Source organism: Chlamydotis macqueenii, chromosome 5 (assembly GCF_036417535.1).
Source record: "Chlamydotis macqueenii isolate bChlMac1 chromosome 5, bChlMac1.mat, whole genome shotgun sequence".
In the NCBI taxonomy this organism is placed as follows: domain Eukaryota; kingdom Metazoa; phylum Chordata; class Aves; order Otidiformes; family Otididae; genus Chlamydotis; species Chlamydotis macqueenii.
The window spans coordinates 55,476,730-55,497,308 of record NC_141560.1 but is presented as its reverse complement, the minus strand read 5'-3'; the positions used below and the strand labels follow the sequence as shown (position 1 = coordinate 55,497,308).

General features: G+C 41.3%; 1 protein-coding gene across 3 annotated transcripts in view; it reads right to left on the bottom strand.

The window, feature by feature from the left end:
- The window catches only part of PIK3C2A (phosphatidylinositol-4-phosphate 3-kinase catalytic subunit type 2 alpha), a 54,551-nt gene extending 37,311 nt beyond the window's left edge, over nucleotides 1-17,240 (bottom strand). For 2 of the 3 annotated variants that reach the window (XM_086748018.1, XM_086748019.1), the window contains exons 1-2: nucleotides 17,113-17,240; nucleotides 2,578-3,752 (exon numbers count right to left, since the gene is read on the bottom strand). In XM_086748018.1, the coding sequence (XP_086604144.1) occupies nucleotides 2,578-3,687 (1,110 nt within the window). In that variant the 5' untranslated portion in view covers nucleotides 3,688-3,752; nucleotides 17,113-17,240. The remainder of the gene's footprint in view (nucleotides 1-2,577; nucleotides 3,753-17,112) is intronic. The other variant, XM_086748020.1, reaches the window with a different exon arrangement.
- Nucleotides 17,241-20,579: the final 3,339 nt, after the last annotated feature.

Below are 20,579 nucleotides of genomic sequence, written 5' to 3'. Positions count from 1 at the left end.
CACAGACCGGAGGAACTCAAGTGGAAAGTAAATCTTGAACCTTCAGTCGGGCATTCACTGCAGGAGTCTGCTATAAACTAAGAACTCGTTTGAAAAAGATGGCCACTTAAGAAAATCAGATATATTAATTGACTACAGGATTGGTATGTGCTGTTGTGATGCCATTGTGAATAAAGCAAATGCAATAAAAGTATATCAAGCAGGATGCCCCTAATTGTAATGCCACTGTTACAAGACACATGGTACACCGGGCTCTCACAGAGAGCCAAAATTCTCATACGCTATTGTCAAAAAAACTTACAGGAAAGAGAAGCTATCACACAGAGCTTGCAAGGAAAGCTGACAGAAAGTCACTGTCTTTTACAATGTGTTGAGGTAAACATCAAAACAGTTCTTTATCTTAAATACTTGCTGTTCTGTCCTGCTAAGAACTAGTTATGAATGCACTTCTGCTTAAAATCAGATGACTGATCAGAACAGTGAGGCTCTGGAATACATCCTTTAAATCAAAAGTAGCAGGAGGAAGAGAACACCTGTGAAGGTAGAGCTTGAGCATTTTATGAACCAGTTAATACATGATCTGCAAATAGCATGGGATTGGACCTGATGAACAGGAAAGACCCCTTCAAATCCTGCATTCTTGAAAAAAACCCTGGAATTTATAAAAATAGATTTACAAAAACGGATTCAGCAGCAGTCAAATATTACTTTCTACAGACAACACCTCAGAAGCACTAACCCAATACAGTCTAGCAATTCCAGTCAACAGTTACATTACAACCAACCAAACATCACCAGAAAACTGACAAACACATCACTAGATAACACATTAGACAAACTGAAGATGCAAACTACTAAAGAGTTCAAATGTACATGTCTCTCCAAATACTAGGAAATAGCTGAGCTCACATATCACAGCTCAACAGTGAGTGGAAAAAAAAAATTAAGTCAGGCTGAAGATCTTCACACACGTAATATTAAATATGTGATTCTTTAAAAGCAGAGGTAAAGAAATATTTTGCATTTCGGTTTTTTTGGTCCATCTCCACTGGCCTTCTATTAAACTTCTGCCAGAATACTGACAACTAGCCCAGAAAAACAGGAAATCCTTCAAATGAGGGGCCAAAAATTTAACTTCAATGGAAATTCAGACCGCTCTTTAAGCCAAAGTCTAGTAAATCTTCCTTCTCCAGAGAAAAAAAAAAAACCTTCCCCAGTTTGGCAGAGGGGTAGAGGGAAGAATTAAGAACCCATTTGCAAAATATCCTTGACTGATAACAGTTGTTTTTTATGGCATGTCCCTAGTCTATTAAAAACACCTAGAAAGACAATACATAAGATTCAAAACAGCTGCAATACAAAGTCTCCAAGGTGAACAAATCTTTTACTCCCTGCCTCTAGCCAGTTTCTACAAATACGATTTTTCCTGCCATTATCACCCTCGCCAGCATGTTGACTTTTCCACTGAAGACTTCTCCTTCAGTCTTTATACTCTCTCCACCAAAAAAGAAAAACACAGAAGCATTCATATTCACTTTCTAGTGAGGTGACTAATATTTTAAAACATAGTTCAATCGTAAAAAAAGATACCATCATAGAAAGAATTTTAAATTATAAAAAAGTTAAACAATCTACAGTTATTTACCAGATTTGGAAAAGGGTACGATGCACTTATGGGGGCATAACTAATCAGATGAGATTGCTACAGTATTGATCATCTGCTGCACAGTCTAGTTTTGATATAAACTGCATGTGTCTAATGTCCCCTGTTGACATTTTTGTCTTCAAATTTTGATGAAAGTGATCTTGATCTTAGAGCAGAAATCACTCTTTTGCCCTGTCTGATAAAAGCAACATCTCAAAGATAGTTTTCCTTCTTCCAGCACAGAAGTACAGGGTTTCTGACCTAACAGGCATCCCACTTTCAAGAACAGTATAACCAAAAAGGTTTGGTTACGATCTCTACAGCATTCCTGCACATAAGGAAAGATTTCTGCCTAGGAAATAAAATTATAGTGGCCCTGTGAAAGACTGCAGGTGATATACTGGGAAAGCAGAAAAGAGTTTTGACTATGCCACCTTTCTGTTCTTTCTGTGCTGTTTATTTATAATTTTTTTTTTAAAGTTGACAGGTTCAAAAATAAGACAAAAAAATTTTTTTTTCAAAATCTGAGATAAAAGCTGCTCTAGATAAAGGTCTCAATGTCTAACTCACCATCTTTTTAGTTTGTAGTATCATGTGAATTGCTTATTAATTCAAGTATTTATCAATGTGATTTAAATACTTGTTCTAAAGATTATTTCCATTTCTTTTTGTAGTGTGTTGAAAAACAACAATTTCCTCAGTAAATGTGGAAAGATTACAAAAGGTCAGAGTTACTATGGGATTTAGTTCAGCAGTAATGTTCAATTTTCTGAATATCACTAATACATACATACGCCAGTAACATCACATTAGTTGGACACTGCTCAAGCCAAGTAATATTTAACAAACAAATCCAGGCCTTAGAGTGTCCTTAAAACACTGTGATTAATCTTTACTATTATAGTGCAATTTAAAAATACTGATTTACATACCTGTGTTGTTTGGCCCTGGAACTTCACAAGTTGAGTTGTTCGCATGTTTAAGGACTGGCTCCTTGTAACTGTTGCTCCAGAAGATTTCCCATTAACTTTTCTTTCCAGATGACAAGTTACTAACAACTTTTCTTCTAACAGCACAGCATCCCACGGATCTCCAGCAGTCATACTTGAAGCCCTCTCTCCATCGTTCTCTGCCTTATTTAAAGTCTCCACACTATCCACTTTAGGTTTACTTAGGGGATCCAAATCTAACCAATCAAATTTACTAACATCCCTGCAGCTTTCTGAAGCTGGTAGGTTAGAAACTGCAGACTTCATAGCAGTTATTTCCAAGTCCGTGCTTGACTTCCCATTTTTCAGAAATTCTGAGGTGCTTGCAATTTTGTCAAATACTTTTGCCATTTCTGGTGTAAGTACGGGAGGATATATAGATAGGCTTCCTTGTGGATGGAAAGCTGTAGTAGCTGCCATTGGGTATGAAATGTATTGCGACTGTCTTGGAAGACCAAGATAAATAGGTTCTCTAGAGTGATAGGAGGACATACTTGGATGGAATCCATTCTGAAATACACCAGTCTGTTTTGTGTAAGAAGCTGAGGGGTAAATAGGAGGTAAAGTGCATGTTACAGGTGGTGGTATCCCAGGCATCCACTGTCTTCTCTGACCTGTAGGCCCAAGATAAAATTGTGAAGACACAGATGGGTTCAAAATAGGACTTACTGGTAATGTAGGTACTTTACTAGATTCAAAACTGTCATCCAGCAGCAGTTTCTCTAGCTCAGCAGAAGTAAGCTTCTCTATGTCAATGGTACTTAATTTATCTTCCATGCTTTTGGCATCAGACTCTGGAAACACCATGAGATCATGGTCCTGTTTGTTATGAGACTGTGCTTTTTGTGTGGTGCTGATTAAAGAATGAGAAGTTTGTTTATTACCAGCTACACCTCTTTCTTTCTGCATCTTAGCTAATGCCTCAGCTTCCATCTGCAATGCCTCCTCTTTGTCCACATCTTTTGACCTTGCGGCTGACAAAGAAGGTGATGAACGCTGTTTAAATCCATTGCTACTGGATATCTGAGCCATACCGCAAGAGCAGATGTCCATCTAAAGAACAAACACTTTTCTTGTACTGGTCGTCCACCGTTGGCTTTGGAATAGATTTAGCAGATCTGAAAGGGAAATGAAACATCAGAAATATATAAATGAAATTATACGTGGAGAACTACTAATTCACTATACATCACCAACTGACAAGGTTTGACGTGTCCTTCAGAAAACCAGGACATAAAATTTTAAAGAGACCAATTTTTTGGGGGGAGGGGGTCAAACTTAAAAAGAGAAGCCACACAATTAAATCCACAGCCTTTGAATTATGTGAGATCCACTTACTTTTCTTACTACTACTTAACTACTAGGTAAAGTAAGTACTTGGTTTCTTTTTGCACCACTAAACCTGACACAGAAAAGCTACATTCAGGTACTCTTTTCAGATTTGAGCAATTTTGCACACTTAGCCAGGTTCAATCTCAGAATTAGAAATCATTCTAAAGACTATACAAATATCTAGCATTGATAAAGCACATTATCAAGAGGACTTCCACTTTGTTTCAGCGTATTACAAAAACAGACATATGAAACTGATTATGATGGTCATAATGACGCTTTGGAAAATATTGCTATACCTTACTCTCTTAACAAGAGAAATAATGCTTATTAAATGGTATTTCTTGGGGCAAAACAAGCTATTTAAGTACAGCTGCTTATTAAGTAATCCCCTTAACAGCCTCTTAAAGAAAGTATCATTCACTTCTAGGTAAGGGAAGATATTCTGAAAGATCACTTCTGCTTAAGGCCACCACCAAGAAAATGACATCTTACATTTCCGCAATTCCAGTCTTGTGCTCGGTACTATTATACAACTTCCCACAATCACCATGGTATCTACGCCTCTTTATTAAAACGATCTTACAAGAGATTACCACAAGAACAATGTTCTTTTTCAATATTATTTCTACTTTATTCCACAGCTTTTACACACAGACAGGTTAGAGTTGAGTCCAGAAGATAAGATGTCTTCCAGCAACAGCTAGTATGCATATCAGGTAGCAAGATAAAAATAATGAATAATGAGTTTCTGCTAGGAGAGTTACATAAACAGCAACCCTCATTAAAACAGTTTCACTGAAGCAGATGAGCCCTTTAGACGGAAATCATCAGGGTTTGAAGTCATGCAACAATCTACAAATTAAGAGTCTTTGCAGCAAATAACGTAAATAACCCAGAAATCTGACTTTATGTTCCCTTGCTATTCACACCCATTAGATTTTTTTTTTCCCTTGAATCAGATGAGAGATATATGCTTTAAACAAACTGACTGTACTTTTGTGGACTCGCCACAAACAGCAAGATTCTTAACAGATTTCTAACAGATACTTTAAGACTCTGGCCAAGCTTTTGTTTTATCTACTGCATTTCAGTGGCTTATACTGTGAAGGACACATCTTTGTAAGAGGTTCTATACATTTCAGCTAAGCCTAACAAAATCAGGTGAAACCCTTCACAAAGCAAGATCAAACCACAACTGATGTTACAGGTACCAAGACAAGATTTAAATGAAAGAAGGTGTCTTCAGAAGGACTGAAACAGTGACAGACTAACAAAGCTACAAAATCCTGAAAACCACACAGCTGAAGTCCTGGGGAATATAGTCTAAAGGAGGAGCTTTGAAGGTTACATGACGTAAGGATACTCAACACAAATGAAGTCTACAGAAAAAAGCAGACACCAGATCCAGATCCTTTTCCATACAATACATTAAGCTGCAGAGTTTGTCATTCATTAAAGCCACAACTATTGTCATTAGAAAGAAGTCTTGTCCTATCTACTGCCTATTTGCACAGCTAAGTGTTGAACCTGATCAGGGAATTTATTTAAAAAAAAACAAAACAAAACAAAACAACAAAAACAAACAACAAGCATCAAACTTCTTTGCTACTTTCCTTCACAGACAGTGCCAGTCCTTGGTCCCATTCACAGCACGGCTGTGGTGTTCAGTGCCATTTGGTTATTTACTACCCTCCTGTTAGCAAGACAGTCATTCTCAGCCTTCTCCCAAAGACGTACTGAATATTCTGTAGATGGTCTAAGCCTGCTAGCCACAGATAACATCCCAATGAGAAGTCTAGAATACTCTACACCAACTGCTCAAGATTGCCTAGATATCCAAGCAGGCTTTAATCGCTTCATTAACTTACGGTTGGTTAAAATTGCTATGACAAATTTTCAGATGCAAGAACACCTTGACTTAAGCCCTCTCAATAATTCCTACTTGGTTTTTCCAAGAAGCAGCAGCATGAGGTAAGTGCAGTTTCCACCGTCTTGCTGTTGCCCAAGGACTGTAAATAGCAGATTTTTTTTTTTCCTGAATTTTATTCAAAAAAACAAAATAGGATCACACCTTCTGAGACTATTCAGAACTGTCTGGGCTACAACTTCAAAGAAGATTATCAATACATTCTGGTGTTGCTTGATATTCACAGCAGGAAGTGATTTTTCTTAAGGAAAAAGTATCAAGATTATATAGTCTTCAATGTAATTAAATATAAACAACAACTGGTTCCTTTAAAAAGTAGGAAGTCTTATTTTTCTGCTGAAATTGACAGCTTTAATCTCCATATTTGCCAAGGAGTCTCCTACTCATGAGAAGTCTCTGTTCCACAGTCAAGACTGCAGATAAACACACATTCCTTAGCACTGGGAAACATGGGACTGCGAGAATGAAGAACCGCCCATTGTACTCGAAGAGCAGGTTCGGGATCATCTAAGGAACCTGAAGGTGCACAAGTCCATGGGGCCTGATGAGATCCATCCGCGGGTCCTGAGGGAACTGGCGGCTGAAGTTGCCAAGCCACTGGCTATCGTATTTGAGAAGTCGTGGCGGTCTGGTGAGGTCCCCGATGACTGGAAGAGAGGGAACATAACCCCAATTTTCAAAAAGGGGAATAAGGAAGAGCCAGGTAACTACAGGCCGGTCAGCCTCACCTCTGTGCCTGGCAAGGTCATGGAGCAGATTCTCCTGGAAACCATGCTAAGGCACATGGAGAGCAAGGAGGTGGCTGGTGACAGCCAACATGGCTTCACCAAGGGCAGATCGTGCCTGACCAATCTGGTGGCCTTCTATGACGGGGTGACGGCATTGGTGGACAAGGGACGAGCAACTGACATCATCTACCTGGACTTGTGCAAAGCTTTTGACACTGTCCCACACGACATCCTTCTCTCTAAACTAGAGAGACATGGGTTTGATGGACGGACCACTTGGTGGATAAGGAGTTGGCTGGATGGCCGCACTCAGAGAGTGGTGGTCAACGGCTCAATGTCCATGTGGAGACCGGTCACCAGTGGCGTCCCTCAGGGGTCCGTGCTGGGCCCGGCCCTGTTCAACATCTTTGTCGGCAACATGGACAGTGGGATAGAGTGCACCCTCAGCAAGTTCGCCGATGACACCAAGTTGTGTGGTGCCGTCGACACGCTGGAAGGGAGGGATGCCATCCAGAGGGACCTTGACAGGCTGGAGAGGTGTGCCCGTGCCAACCTCATGAAGTTCAACCAGGCCAAGTGCAAGGTCCTGCACCTGGGTCATGGCAATCCCAGGCACAAAGACAGGCTGGGCGGGGAATGGATTGAGAGCAGCCCTGAGGAGAAGGACTTGGGAGTGCTGGTGGATGAGAAGCTCAACATGAGCAGGCAATGCGCCCTTGCGGCCCAGAAGGCCAACCGCATCCTGGGCTGCATCAAGAGGAGCGTGGCCAACAAGTCGAGGGAGGTGATTCTCCCCCTCTACTCTGCCCTGGTGAGACCCCACCTGGAGTACTGTGTCCAGTTCTGGAGCCCCCAACACAAGAAGGACATGGACCAGTTGGAGAAGGTCCAGAGGAGGGCCACGAAGATGATAAAAGGGCTGGAGCACCTCTCCTATGAGGACAGGCTGAGAGAGTTGGGGCTGTTCAGCCTGGAGAAGAGGAGGCTCCAGGGAGACCTGATAGCGGTCTTCCAGTACCTCAAGGGGGCCTACAAGAAAGATGGGGAAAGGCTGTTTAGTAGGGCCTGTTGCGATAGGACGAGAGGTAATGGTTTTAAAATAGAGGGGTGTAGATTTAGATTAGAAATTAGGAAAAAATTTTTTACAATACGAGTTATAGAACACTGGAACAGGTTGCCCAGAAAGGTGGTGGAAGCCCCATCTCTGAAAACGTTCAAGGCCAGGCTGGATGAGGCTCTGAGCAACCTGACCTAGTCAGGGATGTCCCTGCTCCTTGCAGGGGGGTTGGACTAGATGACCTTTGAAGGTCCCTTCCAACCCTAACCATTCTATGATTCTATGGTGCACAGCTACTGCAGCACACTCATTTGTAACATCTAAGAATCTCAACTGTCCAATAATTTCTTGTTTATTTTACAATTTCACATTTCACTGCATTTTTGTCAGTATATGATTGCACAATTGCATTGACAAATTCAATGACTTCCAGTATTCAAGACAGAATAAAATTATTATTAGTGATTATCTGAAAAGTTGAATTTTACTTGTATTTTTGCAAGATATATGCACTTAATTTGATCACTGTATTTAAGTCCTGTCCTTGGGAAACTTCTAAAACCAAACCAATGTATAAATTTCTGCCAAATTTTATAAGCAGACTGTAATTTTCAAAAAGTTTGAAGTTAAAAACTGATTTTTAAAAAACCTTATAAAATTGCGATAGTTTTAGCAAAACTTTATCCTGCATGCCAGTTTTAAGAAAGCTCCCTAGGCATAAGCATGATTAAAATAAAGACAGGCCTTCCTCTAAATGCTAATCACACCACATCAGTTAACATTTTCACATAAGAAGTTTAGCTTCACTTTGAACTTACAACTTTGTAGCCACCTAAGTTTAAAGGGAGAGAGTGAGTAGAATTTAAACTTCTCCAACATTTATGAAGAGAAGGGCAAATTCCATTTGGACCATCCATCAGCAGGGAACTCCTCTCAAATGCTCAGAATATATTTCAATTCAAATCCCAGAAACCAGAAAAAGAGATACCTGAACCACTACTGACCATACCATAGGAATTCACAAGAAGTCTGCAGCAACTGGAAGTCACCAGAAGACCTAGAAGTAATCCTTAAAGAGTCAAGATTGTTCTCATCTCAGCTGCTGCACACTATTTTAAGTAACAGTAACAATCAGTTTTCAACCGTCAATCTGTTCACCTTCAAGAGCACAATTGTCTTTCCAAACACCAAAAAATGGGTCAAATGCTTTCCTTTTTTTTTTAATTAAAAAAAAGAAAACTAGAAGGAACTGAAGGGATTACAACAGAAATTTGAAAGTGATAAAACAACTTCCTACACCACGTATTTCTCCCCTAAATTTGAAGTTAAATTAACACATTCAAAGTTTATACAAAGTCACTGTATTTACACAGCCCTAGCAGTAACTCACCAATACTGCTTGCTTCAAGCTTTGTTAGCAGATCTAAAAATCTCAACCACCCAATTTATCTACAGCCTTGACGAAAGGTAATCAGTCCCTTGCAGTGCGACTTAGTTAACTTTGAATACTTAAAGAAAATATTACTTAATCAGAAGTGATCAGACATGAGTCTGTAGACCTCTTCTCTGACTCCAGACTAGAAGAGTTTCCCTAAGAGCAACACCTCCTTGGTGACAATTTTGAATAAATGTGTTTAGAGTCTACAGTTAATTTGCTCTGTCAAGTACCTATGTGTTGCTACGTAACGTTATTTAATCAAGTATTGCTCATTATTCACTATTTCAAAGGAGTAAAATGCACTTAAATACAGCAACAAAACTTTACTAATATCAAAAACCAGCAAGATGTCTGACCATCCCCTTCAGATCAAAGCCTCGACACGGAATGGAAACTAATTTCAAACCAGATTTTCACTTACAGAAGCTTACATAAAATAAACAACATATATTTACATACACACTAATCTGACAAATACATAAAATTGAACTGTGAAGAATAATTTTTTTTCTAATGAGGAATGTATAGGTGTTTGGTAAGAAACTTCAGAAGAATCAGTACAGGATATTACATCTCTATCAGGACAAAGACTCCCAAAATCTAAATTAGTTTCCTGTCCTAACAAGCAAGGGATGACTTTATCAGAGATAAACCCTATCACCTTAAGTAGAGGTAATCTCACCATCTGCTTGTGTATATGTTAACATTCTTCTCTACTTAAGAAGAGTTGCACAACAATTTTCTTTTCAAAAAACTCCAAGACTTTTAACATTCTATTTATAATTTGTCCTAGCACTAAACAAGCACAGAACAGATTATCTGGTAATTCATTCTCAAGAAATACTTTATAGCTATCACAAATCAGTGCACATAAATTCCCTAGAGTCCAAGCACTAAATACAGAAGCAATGATAACAAGTCAGACCATTTCCTGCATTCCTTATAAAGTAATGCCCTGACACACAGTAGCCAGAGCTTCCTCAAAACAAGTGTAATTTTCACAATAACTCTGTGGTTATTTTGCCATTAATTAAAAAACGATTTGAGGCATTTGTCTAATATTGAATTATAGTTAACTTAAGAATTAACAAATCTTGCCTGCATACCAGAAATGGTAGCAGTTTTACGGGATAACAGGGAAAATGTAGCAAAATAAGACAGCAGTAGTAATATACTACGGAAAGTACTAATCATCTGGAAAGGCATTCATAGCAAGACATTTGCCACAGCAGGAAAACTCCTTAGCAAGAAACACAGAAGAACTTTGATATTCAAAAGCCCTCTCTGCCAGATGCATTTAATTGCTACACATCAAGAAACAACTGAACAGATACTTCAAGAAGTCATGTCATAAGTCAAGTATTTTTTAAAATACTGTTTTGTTTAAATTAAAAGTTTTTCAATAATGTGTACATAAGAAGTCCTGAAAGGCTAGTGTTTCAGGTATACAATTCTATCACACTCTTCCCACTAAACACTTAGTAGCTTCTTTAATCCAGTCATTTTAGCAAAACTAGATAGTGCTCCCTTAAAGATGAGATTAACAGTTAACAGAAACACTTAATCCATTTGGTTTCCAGGTGGTATCTACAGAATCTTCAAATACAATTTCACTAGCTTAAATACAGGTGTAATTTTTAATTGGGCACAAACCCTGAACCAGCACTCATTTCTGTTTTGCTGAAATCATTCTGCTTGTGAATACCTAAACAGCTGTACCATGACCAGCAACTGCATCTCTTAACTTTCACTTTGAAAATTCATTTACATCTAAAAAGTACAATTTCATCACAAAGCCTCTGATCTTGAGAGCTAGGTAAGAATAGCTTGTTTCTAGTAATAGAACAGGAAGCCTCCAGGAATGCTTCAAGGTCTTTCAATATTGGCAACAAATTCCTTGGAAAATCCAGCCTCTGCCGTTTCAGTGCTTAAAAAAAACACTTATGAACTCTTCCATTTAAATAAATTTTAATCCATGACACTGTGCAGAAGACTCTTACCATATATGGCATACTTTGTAACTGTAGAATCTTGATTTTTTTTATCAATGTTCCAAGAGAGACCACGGGTACAAGCATCTGTCATGATGTTCCAGTCAAATCTCCGGGTAGACAGCTACAACTACCTACAGCTCATGTGTTTTCCATTGCCACAAAGTACTCTTCCCCTTCTTGCATCAGTAGTTTGCACCATTAGCCACTGCAAGCCACTACACCGGTAGCAGATGTGGATACATGTGGATTTGGTACAGTATGTTTGCAAGCTTCTTTAGCTTATTTGTGCTGCTATACTCCTCCCCTCAAATTTTGAGCCAAATCACCATTTCATTTAGATCTGTTGAAGAGATAAGGGTCTCAAAGATAATGAAATTTCATATAAATTTCATAAAAACAAGCAACTCAACACCAGCAAGAATGTTAGGTGTCACAACTAGAAAAAAAAAAACAGTAGCATGAGCTCATATTATTGGACACCATGGATTTATTACAGGATAATCTTTATAAATGCTTGAATCATGGCAAGAAGTCCTTAAAGCTAAACAGTTGAAGACACAAATCAACAGAAAACTTGACGTTAGTTTCATCAGCTGTAGAACTACTCACCAGCTTTTGCATCTCCATATTTATCCCTATTTTGTTCTAAGCCTTCTAACATTTTACCCGCAATTCTGCTCCTGCCCAGTATTTTCTGGATGCAGATACCAGAAAAAGCAATAATGAAACTGATGGCATCCCAGGCTGTTTCATTCTGATGTACTTGGCCAAGATTTTTTTTTTTCCACGCCTTACAGCCAAGCGTATTACCAGCATTGTTTGACAAAGGCTAAGAATTTTAGTTCTGTTGCAATGTTTCTCCTTACAGAATAATGCTTTCATATTCACTCATTCTGTTTCAGAAGTTTGCTTTTAAAAACTGTTTACTGGTTCTCTTGCTTTTCAGTCATCTCTAAAGTTCTGCTTTTCTCCATGTCACCCTTATGATTCACACTTTTTTCCATGAATCCCTCTTTTCAAAAGGTACTTGAAAACACTCATGCAACACAAAATATTGCACACAGAATCAACATTTGCTACTGTTTTAGGGTTTGGTTTTATTTATTTTTTAAGTAATGCCATCGCCCCACATATTTTGATTCCCCAGGTGAATAAGTTGTGCAGTAACACATGATTTGAAAAACAATTTTACTCTGGAATACCACCTTCACGGAACAATTAAGACTGGAAGTGCCTCAGGGGGTCTCTAGTTCCATTACCTGCTCAAAGCAGGGTCAGTTGCGAGAAGGTGACACAGGTGCTCAGGGCATTATCCAGGCAGCAATACCGCAGACAAAGTTTTAGTTATTCATGAAGTGCAGGCCTGATCACAGCAGAACGTGACAAATTACCTGGAGCACCTATTTACACGAGTATTTCCACTAATCCAAATACCAGTGGTACTAAGCAGAAGGCAGACATTTTAAACTACGCAACCAATTAAATCAAAATACAGAAAAGTGTCTAGAGGATGGGGAGGACATAGAAGAGAGGAAAGAAACATTCATGCTTTCTGCTTTAATTACCCAAACAGAGCCGCCCAAACACCTTCCATATAGTTTTACAACATTCTACAACACAGAGGACCATGGTAAAATCCCAAATTTTCTTAAGTTACATGTCTGAAGTAAGCCCTGCAAATATCCTCCTAATTTCACAAAGCATTCAAAATGCAGTAAAATGCAGGAAGTCCATGATGCAACGTCCAGCGGCTATTAACACATGGAGACGAAAACAATCCTCCCCCACAAAGATCCTATTCTATTCCCTGTGCACAGCACACACCTTCAACCAAGTAATCAAAACCATTACTAGAATAGGGAGACAAAACCATGTCACCACGGCTCTGTCCCAGATTTAACTCTGTATCTCTGTATTAGTATCAACCTACCAGCCTAACCAAATGCAATTCTGCTGCAGTAGCCAAATTACTTCTACCACTTGCTTCAGCAGATGAGTTTCCCCTCAGGCAGAAAACTTGCACAGTTTCAGTTATAACCAGCAGATGCTTCTCAGTGATAAACCTAGTATTTAGGAAAGTATTAAGCAGAATTGTTGACTATTAACTGACAGAATAAACGCATTGTTCACATGTACCTTTTTGCTGCATACATAAGAAAATACCAAATGCTTATTAGACACATTGATTCAATGATTACTTTTTTTTTTAAACACTACAATGGTAGAAAACTGAACAGGATGGCTATATTCAGTGAGATCAAAGATTCACCTCACCTTTAATTTGTCTCTTAAGGGTGGCTTCAGAAATGCAAATGGCAAAAAAGTTAAACCAAGGGAAGCATGTAATAACACTTCCTCAAAATACTCTTCTAGTCTCCACTAATTTGCCACTCAAGGACTTCCTGAATCCTGAGGTAACTTCTCTAATATTAAGACCCCTGATGACCAGTTGGAGAAGGTCCAGAGGAGGGCCACAAAGATGATAAAAGGGCTGGAGCACCTCTCCTATGAGGACAGGCTGAGAGAGTTGGGGCTGTTCAGCCTGGAGAAGAGGAGGCTCCGGGGAGACCTGACAGCGGTCTTCCAGTACCTCAAGGGGGCCTACAAGAAAGATGGGGAAAGGCTGTTTAGTAGGGCCTGTTGCAATAGGACAAGGAGTAATGGTTTTAAAATAGTGGGGGGTAGATTTAGATTGGAAATTAGGAAAAAATTTTTTACAATGCGAGTTATAGAACACTGGAACAGGTGGCCCAGAAAGGTGGTAGAAGCCCCATCCCTAGAAATGTTCAAGGCCAGGTTGGATGAGGCTCTGAGCAACCTCATCTAGTCGGGGATGTCCCTGCTCCTTGCAGGGGAGTTGGACTAGATGACCTTTGAAGGTCCCTTCCAACTCTAACCATTCTATGATTCTATAATTTTTCCTCCAGGAATTTGTCCAGCTGCATGCTGAACTCATCTAAACTTTCAGCACTCACCTTATAACTCAGCATTGTCACCACCCTCTGCTTTTTTGCTGTGACTACAATCTAAGTAAAAGACCTTATCAGTTGTTGATGACCTGCTTTTGATGTGCCTTCTATAACTATTAACATCAACTAGAATACTGAAACCTACAAGCTTCAAATTCTATATGGACCAAATTATTTCATCTACCTCATCACGCAGTAAGCAACCTCCTGACCTGAATTAGTGACATACTCCTAACACAAATACCACAAAGTCCTCATACACTACATACTGTGAGTTTACAATTATGTTTGGTTTTTTGTAAGTGATGTTTTGTTTATAACTTTAATATTACCCACCTGAAAATTACAAGTTACATGAAATATGCAGACACACCTTCTCTCTCTACCTCAATTTTCCCAATGAAAGCCCTCTGAAGTGACCACCACTTGGAACAAACTAAAGTTACTCGAAGTAAATAATATCAGGTTGTATTTCTACTACAGTATACATCAAAGTAATTTTTCTCGTAAGTTTTTTTTTTTTAATGTGAGCTTTGAGGAAAACATTTTAATCTAAATCTTTTATAGATTAAGCAAGGTTTATCATTACTGGCACACTTTGAAACATTTCCTCCTTCACTTACTTGTCCAGTCTAGAAACAATTTCTGCATTCTTCTGCAAAAACTGACATCACAGCAACCTTCTCACGTACAAAGGGGCTGCATGAATGCTGTATTAGATGACTGATGTTATTGACCACTGTTGATAAAAACAGAACTCTAGTTCTGGTAAGTAATCACACATCCACATCTTCTACTTAAAATAGAGGAATATGTTTACAGTTACACTTCCATGAAGCAAACAATTTACATTTGTGCAATACTCTCTTAAGTTTGTTATACTATTCTAAAAATTAATAAATAAATGCCACAGTAATTTCTGCACTAACTGCAGACACTAAAAGGCAATACTTCTAAAACTGAACATGGAGAATCATTATCTGAATGTCATTAAGGCTGACCTTAAAACACATACTATATTTTACTACTTCTAGTCCTGTTAGCATTATGCTTATACTGCCCTACCTGTCAATGTTAACTTATTGCAATTTTTAAAGCTTCCATAAAATAGCCTTAAGACTGTTCAAGAGTTTAAAGACAAACAACATGCAATCCTGCTCTAATCTAGCATGCATTTTTCTATATAGCCCTATACTGGTTTGGTTTTGGTCCCATATGAAAGACTAACATAACAAAAAAAAAACAAACCAAAACATCACCTCAGCATTTTTATTTTTTAAGCAAAGTTTTAATTACATTTTGTTCAGCTTGGTTTGGGTTCCCCCCTCCCCAACAAAAGGCCATTTAACTTCAAGTATTTGCTATTTTACTTCTACCTGTGCTCTCTCACACTACCTTTATTTTTTATCCAACTTTCTTTCACTGTTCATTTCTTCTTACTAGCTTTACTTCAGTTTGCTTTCATTTTTTTTTTTTTTTTTTTTTTTCAAAAAACCAAACCAAAGCAAATAACTTGGTGGGCATCACAGTCCCATTTCCACCTCCCCAAATGCAGTAAATTAAGCAACTTTTCTTCCTCCCAGAGGCATAAAGGAAGTTTTTTTCCAGGCCTACTCTCAGTAGTGGAGAAATGAAGGACACAACTGCCTTCAAAGCTAACAAAACCAACTAACAAAATACTTCTGTCTCTCAGATTTAATTCCCTCCACCCCATTTCTGCTTCCCCACTGGATTCTTCACAAATCACCCATCACTACTACTCTTGAACATAGTTTATATTTTAAGTATGTGTGTATATATATATATTCTAATTATAGGTATTGCACAACATCTTTTACAAACATCACACATTTCTTCTTGAATTTTCAGTTCCTTTTGGAAAAAGATTTGCATTAAACATGCAAGGTCATCATTTAAAACCTCTGCATCTCTCCCCCACCCCAAATCAGCTTAACTGTGTTGTGCTCTAGGACAGCAACAGTAAGTAACAGAATGATGAGGAAGGGCATCAGAAATTTTATTTTCTTCCAAGCTCCTTTTTTTTTTTCTTTTTGAGTGCATCTTATTACTGTATTCTCTTTCCTCAAAACCAGCATAGCTGTGAGTGGGAGGTTACTTGCGCTAAGAAAGATGCAAGTGTACCTTTTTTTATTGCACTAATGCCCAACAATAAACTCGATCAAGTTGCGAACAGTGAGCCAGTTACACGCTTCCATGCATTAGTGCTACCGTCTGAAAAGCTCCCGGAGGAAACCGCACAGCTGTTTAAGGATCAGCTTGGTAAACAGTCAACTTCTGCAGAACCAGGGTAACGCACAGACCCGAGGTTAGTTAACCCACTCAAGAAGAGGAATCAAAAGGGAATGTAAACGCGGTGGGTCTCTGCGGCGCCAGCCAAGGTCCCCGCCACACAGGGCGAGCACTCCAGCTCCCTCAAGTCTTCCCAAATGCCCCCTGCTCAGCGCCGGGTGGCTGCCACCTGCCACCCCAACACGCCCGTACCCTCGGGAACAGAAAGCGCCTCTGACACCCGCAGCGCCCTGACGCGCAGGCAGCTCCTCACGACGCCCCGGGATCACGGCTCCGTGTCCCAAGCAGCACCGCTCCAGCGCCTCGGACAACGCCGCCAGCCGGGGGAGAGCTCTCAGCAGGCAGCGCCGCCGCCTCGCAGGAGCCCGCACGGACACGAAGCGGCGGGGACGATCGTGCGGGGGGCGCTGACCCCGACCTCGGCCCCGACCCCGCCGCCCACCCGCCACCACGGCCCGAGCCCCGGGCCCCGCCGCTCGCAGGTGCTGCCCCGGCGGCGCGGGGAGCACCAGCCGGACCCGGAGCCGCGCCGAGGCCCAGCCGGGAGCGCCCGGAGGCAGAGGGGCGCCTTGCGGCGCGGGGACCCCTGAGGGAGGAGAAGGAGAAGCTGAGAGGTGGGGTGGGGAGCAAGCGGACACCGGCAGGGAGGAACGGGACCGGGGGGAGGGAGCGGAGCCCCGACCTCGTCCCGAGGCCTGGCGGCGGGCTTCCCGCGCCTACCTCGCAGCGCCGCCGCCCCGCGGCAACGGCCATGTCCCTTCCGCCCTCCCGCCGCTGGGAACGCGCGCGCGGGGCTAGAGGCAGCCCCCTCCTGCCGCTCAACAGCCGCCGCCGTGCGCTCACTTCCGGCCGGGTCCCGGCCCGCAGCGCTGGCGCGGGGCAGGGGGCGGGGCGCAGCCCTGAGGAGATGGGCGAGGGCGGGGCGGGGCGGGGCGGGGCGGGACGCCGGCCGCCTCACTCGGACGCTGCTGTGAGCGCCGGCCTGGCCGCGGTCTCACCGGTGTCCGTCGTATCTGCCTCCGGGCCAGGCCACTGCCGCCCGCCCTGCAGTGGGAGTCCAGCTCCCGCCGGGGAAACGGGCTGCTAGCGGCCGCCGGGGCCAGGGTGTAGCCGCCGTCGCCGCTGTGGCGGCCGGGCCCCTACGGGCAGGGCAGCTGGGGCTGGGTGGCGCTGAGGTGACTCTCCGTCATTTCCTCCCCTTATCGCCCCATCTCCCCGAGAATGCTCGGCGCGGCGGGAACATTTGCACAACGCACCAAACATGTCCGTCGGGGAGGGGAGGCCGGCGCTGCGCCGCGGGGCCCGGGAGCTTCCCCGGCCGCCGCCCGCGGGGCGAGGGAGCAGAACACGGACAGCGGGGGAAGAGCCGGGATGTGAGACGGAAGCCCTCCGCCGCGCAGGGGCTTTAGTTGTGGAAGGAAATCCTTTCCTCACCTCCCAGCTGACGACTCCAGCGGTTTGGAACAACATATTCCGCTCCATGGAATTTTGCTTTATTTAACTTCATGAGCCGCTTCGCCGGCCCCGGCAGATCCCTGCTGTCGACTCCAGCCTTCCTGACACACTGACACGTTTCGAAAAGACAATATTTTGGTTTGACCTTCACAATAGCTTCAAAAGGACATAATGCTTTGAGTATACTCAAAAGTACTGCATGTGGGGTTTTATACAAAGTTCAGACAATGGGCCTTTCAAAGATCAAACAAAAAGTTGCGTAACGGGCTTGTAAAAGTAACAATATGATTTTTAATGCAGATGCAAAAGAATTCCACAGAGAGTAATTTTATATTCCATCTGTTCAGGGGATACTATTTAAAATAATTCAAAGAATTCAGTTTATTGGTATTTTATTCAGCCCTTTTAGCACACTGAACTTCCAAAAAAATACAAGATGCACAATGAAGCATAGAAGACACATGAAAGTGTCAGTTTAGAAGCTACGATAATAGATTAATAAAAACATAATAAATTACTGGCAGTGACGTTTTCTGTGTGACCATATATAAACCCCACCATTTTAGTATCTAAGCATTTTCTTACTACCCTTGTGATGTAAGCTATTGAGAATTCTTCAGGTTGTCAGTTATCAAGAGGAGAAATTTGTCCCTTCTAACACCATTCTAGTATTTACAGTCAATAAGCCAACTCTGCTTCAATGTTGAACACAGAACAGAGCATCAGTAGAAGCCAACTACTTTGTTCTCAAGGTCCAGGTTTCTTTGCAGGCTTTATGTCCAAATACACCTTATTTCTGGGTTGCATTTTAGACTTTTTTGTCTTGGCAGTCATGTCTCCTGGTCACCTCTTCTGTTGGGCTCCTGTAGCGATCCTGGCCAGGAGCCCATGTAACAATTAGACGGAGGCCTGTGCTGGGCTGCCTGCCCGTGCAGCCTGCCCTTCAGCCCCGTGTTGTGCTGTGCGTATCTCTTGGCTGCAGGATGAACTTTGCAGCTCACTGCAACAGGAATCTGCAGGCAGCTCCCACTTGGTACCAGCGATTACACCACCTGCGTGTCATTGCCTTTATCTAGAAGTGCAGCAAGAGGTTCCCACGTGAACATCCTTCCTGCTTGGCCGTAGAAATGATGGATAGAATTGGTTTTTTTTAAGAAAATCCTCTAATGGCTGAAATGGGAAACCCTTTTCTATGGGTGGGATCTGTAGAGTGTGCTGCGCCTGTTCGATGCCACACAACTGAGGGTTCCCAGCATCTGTAGGGGTATAGGATTATCTGTGCTATCCTCACTTTCCTTATAGTGCTGGTTCTCATTAACAGCAGTTTAAATGATATTTTTTGGAAGCAGAGTGCCTTTCTTACTGGGATCCTAACAGACCAGCACCTCCTGGCACAAAACAGTTCCCACGGTGTTTTTGCTACTTTCTCCCTCACACACGCCTCACATTAAACTGCTCTGGATTCCACCTCTGACTCACTGGCCACAGGGTTTAGTCCTGGGACAACCATTTTGCTATGTTTCATCCACCAGGAACCAAAGGACCATTAATCTGCTTAGGCTACCATATCCAACAATTTCAATAAGATCATGACTATTTGACTGACTAACCTCCATCACATTACGTAATACAGTGAGAGTATGACCAAGTCAAATATGAATCATAAAACTCGAGATAGGAGAGATGATCTGGTTCACTCTGCGGATTACTGCAGAATCTTAGACTATCAAGCCTGTCTACCAGTCCCATGATAACAGTAAGAACCTCCTGTGACTTTCCTTAGAAATTATTTCCTTCTTGTCAGGAAATTTTCCTGCTATTTTGCAAATTCTGCTTCATGTTAAATAGGTACTGATTTGCTTTTATCACACTAAATTACAAACTGAATATGCTACTCCTTCCTTGGCTTTCACCCCTTGCACTGAAAAGCAACACTAATACTGGTATTTTTGCTTCTGGTTTCATAGTTTCTCAGCTACATTCACATTAAATATATTCCAATTATCAGGCGTACCAGCCAGTTTTAGAAATGGCATTCGTATATCAGATGCCATGTAGCATTCTCCATTGCTTGGCAGCCAAATAAGTTCTGCTTCAGAAGAGATAACTGCTTGGCACTGGAAGCCCAGTTTCTAGGTAAAACAACGCTATCCCCTCGATAGTTGAGTCAACTAAGGGAACAATGACATAGCCTGCAGACTTGCTTGTGAATGGATAATTACAAGTTACACATTCCCGCATGAAAACATGACATCATTTTTAAAGTATTTCTTATACAGGAAGTGATGAATGTGTCCCTGTAAATACAATGCACAAGTGTGTGTCTCAGCAGTCTCATGACCTTGCTACTACTTGTGTTGTCTGTGATTGACCAAATGCCATAGTTGCCCTGAGAGTTTTCAGGAGACACTTGGTAAAGCTATGTCTTGTAAAAAAAAAGTGTGTTTCAGATAAACAACAAGTAAAAATCTATACAATTTTATTAAGTAACATTTTTATTAAAATTGTAATTGTATACTACAGACAGAATAAACATGAGAGAATTTGGTCAAATGTTTGGAGAAAGTGCATGCCATGCTCACTACCCCAATACTCAAACTTCACAAAATAATTCCAACACAAGATATGCAAAAATCAAATCCAATTGTGTAAATAACTATACTGACACTGTTATTAACTGGAAATACGACAAACTGCAGCTGGCAGATGCCTTTTAAAGCAATATTTAGGAT